At 38.9% G+C, this 6318-nt stretch overlaps 1 protein-coding gene across 14 annotated transcripts in view; it reads left to right on the top strand.

Annotated features, from left to right (window-relative positions):
* The window catches only part of FRY (FRY microtubule binding protein), a 227915-nt gene that overhangs the window by 188822 nt on the left and 32775 nt on the right, over positions 1-6318 (top strand). For all 14 annotated transcript variants that reach the window (XM_039718372.1, XM_039718370.1, XM_039718373.1 and 11 more), the window contains 2 exons: positions 5064-5204; positions 5951-6130. In XM_039718372.1, the coding sequence (XP_039574306.1) occupies positions 5064-5204; positions 5951-6130 (321 nt within the window). The remainder of the gene's footprint in view (positions 1-5063; positions 5205-5950; positions 6131-6318) is intronic.

Below are 6318 nucleotides of genomic sequence, written 5' to 3'. Positions count from 1 at the left end.
TGGCATCTTTTATTTATAATTAAAAAAAAAACAAAAAAAAAAAAAACAGAATTACTTAAAAAAAACAATATTTAACACTAAAACAAAAGCTGATGCATCTTAAAGCAAATTCCTTCATCAGCCAGTTGGATTTTCCACTGTGAAAATGAGAGGAAACTGGACATTTATTTAGATCCCATTGAGGAAAATCAGAAGACTAGCTCCACAGTGGGTTTTCCAGCATAATAAGATACCACCTGCTATATAAGGATCTGGTTCTTGATACAAATTTGTATGCATTCCTCTTAACACTGAATGGGATCATCTTGCTGCAAAGGTTATCCGGTGTTCATTGTTTACTCCTGATGTCTTCCACCTGTGGATAGTGCTGATGCTGAGTTGTTACTGGGATTCCAAGGTTCAGTTCTGCTCTCTAGCTGTTTGATATCACCCCTCCCCTTGTCAGACCACTTTCAGGACAACACTCTATTACAGGGCTCTTAGATTTATCCCTTCCCTACTGAGTTGCCTTCAGTGTCCCCTCTCATCCAGAGAGAACACAGTTCTGCATTCACAGAATCACAGAATCATTTTTAGGCTGGAAAAAAGCTTTGAGATCGTCAAGTCCAACCCTAAATCTAACACTGCCAAGTCCACCACTAAACCATTTCCCTCACTGCCACATTTACACATCTTTTAAATATCTCCAGGGATGGTGAGTCCACCCTTTTCCTGGGCAGCCTGTTCCAATGCTGGGAAACTGTTTTCCTGAAGGCATTTTTCCAAACAGTCAATCTAAACCTTCCCTGGCCTGACTTAAGACCATTTCCTCTTATACTATCAATTGGTACTCTGGAGAAGGGGTTGACACACACCTCTCTACGTAAATTAACTAGCATCTGTCAAAGGATCTATAAAAACCCTCAGGCATCTCTGATACTGGCTAGTCACAAATTTGCAAGAGTCTGAAAAGCCAGGTGTTGCTCCCACACTCACTTAAGGCTCCAGAGCAAACTGGGCCATGCTACATCAAGCTTCTTCCTCAGCTTGCTTGCACATGGGGGCTCTCAGTCATCAATCACATATGATCTTTAGGTTCCTGTAGGAACCTTGAACAGGACCTTGAGGATTTTCAGTCTCTTTTCAAGTCCAAATACTCTGGAGAGCTATTAGCTCTTCAAATGAAGAGCTCTTCATGACATTGAACCCTCCAGAGTCAAGTGTCTTCTTCACAGTGGAACCTTGTATTCCTAATTAAAAAATGCTATTAAAACTATATTTGTAATAAAGAAATGCTGTTAAAATGTAAGTGTTCAAATTCTTTCTCCTTTGCTTTCCCGACCTTTGGAAAGCAGTTGCTCCTCTATTTCCCCTTCAGTGCTCTCTGTACAGACGCTAGAGCTGCACCACCATCACAAAGGTCATTGCTCCTGATCCTGCTCCCCTTGAAATGGGTTGAGACATGCATGTGGAGGCTCTTTTCTGCACGGCTTGCTGTAGATTGGCACCACCTACTGTATCAACAGCAAGCCAGGCAGGCTTTTTACTGTAATTAAGACACATTCCTCGCATAGCAGCAGCAGGATGACGGAGTTGTAAGCACTGACTTCCTTTCTCTGTATTTACATTGAGTACAGCTCTGTTGAGTCATGTCTGGAGAATATTTATATGGGCATAGAGTAGCTGCCAGTCTGGTGGTGTAGCAAAAGACAAGAAACCATCTCATTCAGCCTGCTGTAGCCTTGAAGTTTTTTGGGGTTTTTTTTCAGCTTTCAGAATTTTTCCTCTTTTCTTCTTAGTTAATCCCCAGGCCAGGATAAACAATGTTTCCCTGTCTCCTGTAAACCAGGTGTGGGATATACTGTCAATTGATAAATCCAAATAGGTTAACAGCCCCACTGGGCAACCTGCACTTGAATGTAAAAGCCATAAACAGCCTCAAGCCTTAACAATCCTGGTTCAGTCCCCAACACTTGAAACAGAGGGAAATTGTGAGAGAGGCAGTGATTAAGAGTAACAAAGGAAACTGTATTGCAACAGTGACCCTTCCAAACACAGGTGTAGCTTCAGAAGGAGACACTCTACCACAAATTAACACTATGAAAACAAATACTCTCAGCACAAAGTAGAAGTTTCAATTATTGCCATTCAGATAAAATTTTGTATTTAACCTATTCAATGGCAAGTCATTGCTTGTCATTAAGGAGTATGATTCCAGTACAAAATAAAATATTTAAGCTCTGTTACTATCCAAATCTCACAGTGACAAGTAGTGCTCCTTAATTAGTTTTACATATTCTCCATTCATGAAAAATTATAATTTCTTCTAGAAAACTACTGCGAGGTCTCAATCTACAGATGAGGAAAAATCACTGTTCAGTAGTGCAATAGAACTCTCAACCTCCATAACCAAAATCAGATCAGCATACAAACATATTGAAAATTTACTTTGGTTTTATGCTAGATCTTTTCAGATTAATTTTTGAAATTTAAACTTTAGTCATGGCAGCACACTTATTCTGAATTGGCATGGGTCATGTTAAACTGGTGACTCTTTAAGTCCAGGATCTTGTTCAAACTTAAGCAGATAATGCTATTAATAGAGAAGAAAGGACGAGAATCCATAGTACATAGTAATATGCTTATGGTAGATTTTTCCATCTCCTTCTTGTTAGATGGTGATAAAAACAAGCATTTATAACCTGTTCAAAACCAAAGAATCAGTAGAAACTAAACCATCTGTATTGCAAGGGGAAACATGCCCTAGATAAGGCATTAATCTGAGTAATGGCTTGTCTCTCAGACATAGCTTTTGAAATGCCCTCTTTATTTCCTCAAAATATTTGTTTCACTGCATGGCATTGCCTCAGAGCTGGGTACCTGTTCACAGCCCCTGCCAGATCAGGAGGAGCAAAGGAAACTGTCTCCTGTGGTAACACCCCAGCAGCCCAGGCAGCCCTTGAAAGAGAAGGCTTTCTTCTCCACTTTGTTCTGGGATAGTTCTTGCTTCAGGAAGAGGGCAAATGTTGCTAATGCAGTGCGGATTCCTGAGCCCAGATAAGACCCCAATAGTTACCACACAGAACAAGAGAGGAATCCACAATTCTTCAAACCAGGTCATATGTACAAGAGTCAAAAAGAAAAATTCTGAGAACGGTTGTATTTCTTTCTACAAATGCAGTGGAAGTTTTTTGTCCTGGAATTCTCTTATCCAAATGATCTGCTACCACTACTCCATCTTGCTGCTATTTTTGGTACTTCTGGCAGCAACAGAATTCCTATTGCACTAAAGGCATGTTAAGGCTGCCATTCTTTTTATAAACAGAAATACTCTTTCGTATTGTAAATTCATTATGTATTTAAGGCCACACTTGGACTGCCATCTGCCACATATATTCATGTGAGCAAGTGAGAACAGACACAGTCCACAAAGATGTCAGGTTTAAGGGCCAAGAGCTGTTTCAGTCAACATATACTTTTGACAACAAATTTGTACAAACTAGTGAGTTTGTACAAACTTTCAGAGATAAGGTTCCTGTAACAGCTTTCTAAACACCATTGGAGAAAAAATTCCCATTATTTCCCAAGAATTCATTTTCTTATCCCAAAAGGGATTGTCTGATGCAGTAGCCTCTGTCAGAGAACAAAAAAAGTTCTTTGTGTCATCCAGATACTTTCTTCTAATCCTGCACTGAAATGGCTGATGTGCTGCATGCATCACATAAACTATTTGGAAACGAGGAATCAGACTTTCCATTGCCAGATCCTAATGGAAGGCAAAAAAAAACCCTGGGTAACCGTTTTTGAAAAAGAATTGCTAAGCACATTTTCAGTAAAGGTATTTGAGGGGCTGACAGTGTCTAAGGGCTGAAGCAGGTTGCCAAACCTTTAATTTAAAAATTCTTCCTGTCTATTTGTAGAGGAATAGATAAGTATAATGAGTTTCCTTTATTGTGCTGTTAATGGAATTTGCTCGCTTTGTTTTATGAATCACTAATTGCTACTCACTTTTGCTGATGAAAGAAATCAGAAGATGTTTAGTGGGATAAAATAGGTTCCATTTGCACTGGCATGAAATGTTCTCATTCAATAAAAACAGGAACCTTATCCTTCTATATCCTTAGAAGGGTATATAAAAATTACTAAGGTCCACTTGAGTAAGAACTGGAATTTTTCTCTGATGAAAGGCAGGAGGCAGCTTAGAGTTTTTATAAGCAAATTTTTTTCTGGAATCCAATAACTCAAATAGCCAGTGTTAGAACTTTTTTGTCAGCCTGAATTGGGAGGATAGTGTCTAGTATTGAGGCTCTGATAACCTCCAGTGAAAACACTTGATTGGCTCTGAAATTTGTGGGGTGGGACAGTGCCTGTCACCAGTGAAAGAACATGCTGCCTGCCAGGAAATTCTCAGCTGAGATATTTCACACATATACAAACAATTCATGGCTATCTGTATGCTTCTGGAATTACTGTCACACATATTTATGATCATTTCCAAGGTTCATTGTGGTCTACACTCAGGTGTCTGAAAATTCCAGGATTTAGATCAAGCCCTTCTTTGTATTCCTCTTTACAGTAATAGGGGCCAGGGACTCCACCTCCTCCTAAAGAGAAAATGTTTCTTTGGCACTTACAGCCAGTGAGCACTGGCAGTGAAATATATTTGATAAATATTTATTGATGTCTGAATAGTAGTAGTTTTGTTTCTTCAGTAAGTTTTCTTTTTTCTCACTGACTTCCAGCAAATGTAGACATAAAAAGATCTTCCCCTGTTTTTATTGGATGTGCTTACCCAATTACAGTGTAAATTTTACCTACCAGTTTACTCAACTGCTGAATGTGTTTTCTGGATAAGTTAGGGCAGGCATATATAAAATATAACAGGCTGGCATTTGGCTCCCAACTTAAGCTCTTTTTTGCTTCATGCCTGTATCATCTTCAGTTGTGAAATTATTGTAAAATGGCATTGCAAAATTAGTGAGTGAAGAGAGATAAAGAATACAATTGCTGTTTGTGAAACTGGTAGCTTTTTACGTAAGAAGAAATGTCTCAAAATGTTGTTGTATTCACTTTTCTTTTAAAAGCTACTAGAAAAGGGCCTTCCTAGTATGCAACAGTCCCTCTTACAGATGATCTACAGTCTTCTTAGTTATATGGACCTGTCTGCTATTCCTGTGAAGCAGTTTAACATGGAAGTGCTAAAAACCATTGAAAAATACGTACAGGTAAATACCATATTGTTTTTATATTACTATGGGAATTTAGGCTCATTTACTCTCCTAAGCTGATTTTCTAGGTAAGAATTTAAGACTTGATTAGCAGGGAGGGCTGCAAGTGTCTAGTGTAGTACAAAGTTTGTAAACATCCTGATGTCTCATAGCCTGTGCATCCCCAGAGAAGATGCCCAGCTGTGTGTTTGCTGTGGGGGAAGCTTGGGCTTCAGCCTTGGAGTACCTCAGAGCAACTTTAATGCCACTCAGAGCTTGAGGGACCATTCCTTAATTACTAGCACAAGAAAGGTGTGGCATGAACACTTCTCTTCAGAGACCTCTGTACCTAATTCTTGACAAGTGAAAAATACATGGGAGTACTAGGAATTCACAGAGGTAAAAAACCGTGACAAGTCACCTTTTTTATTAAATGGGGATTCTGCTATGGCCCTTACATTTATTCATACTGACTAAGACATTCAGGTAGGAGATTTTAAATCCTCTGCCAAGTTGGCTTTATCCACAGGTCTCCCAGCTTGTGGGCCAGTTCCCTAACAGTAACACCTTAGGCAGGTCTTGGTCTCTGATGTTGAAATTGTTCTGCAATACACACTTTGTCACTGGGCAAGAGAGACAAAAAACATGTATATTCCAATTCTACATTTTAATTACCTGGTAAAAAATACAAGTATAAAAACCAAATAATCTTGAATGTATGTGAATCTCACTTTCTGTTTGCTGAGTAAATATATTATTTCTAGAGCATTCACTGGAGAGAAGCCTTGAATATCCTGAAATTGGTAGTTTCTCGTTCTGCCAGTCTAGTTCTACCTTCCTATCAACATAGTGATCTTTCAAAAATGGAAATACATCGAGTGTGGAACAGTGCCTCCAAGGAGCTACCAGGGAAGACTTTGGAGTTTCATTTTGATATTTCAGAGGTATTTTTTGTAGTTCTGTTTCTTAACTCCTTAGTTTCTGTTTTCACTGGACTCTCTTACAGCTGTCTTTATCCTGCAAACCCTTGTAACTTTATAGAACTGAATGATCCTAGTGACTTTATTGGGCAATTCACTTTATTGTTAAGAAGATGCAGAACTGTTAGCAGGATTATAGATTATTTCATATA

This window comes from Passer montanus, unplaced genomic scaffold (genome assembly GCF_014805655.1).
Source record: "Passer montanus isolate IOZ18808 unplaced genomic scaffold, ASM1480565v1 scaffold4, whole genome shotgun sequence".
NCBI lineage: Eukaryota > Metazoa > Chordata > Aves > Passeriformes > Passeridae > Passer > Passer montanus.
The sequence above is the reverse complement of the archived record's forward strand: the minus strand, read 5'-3'. Positions and strand labels throughout refer to the sequence as shown.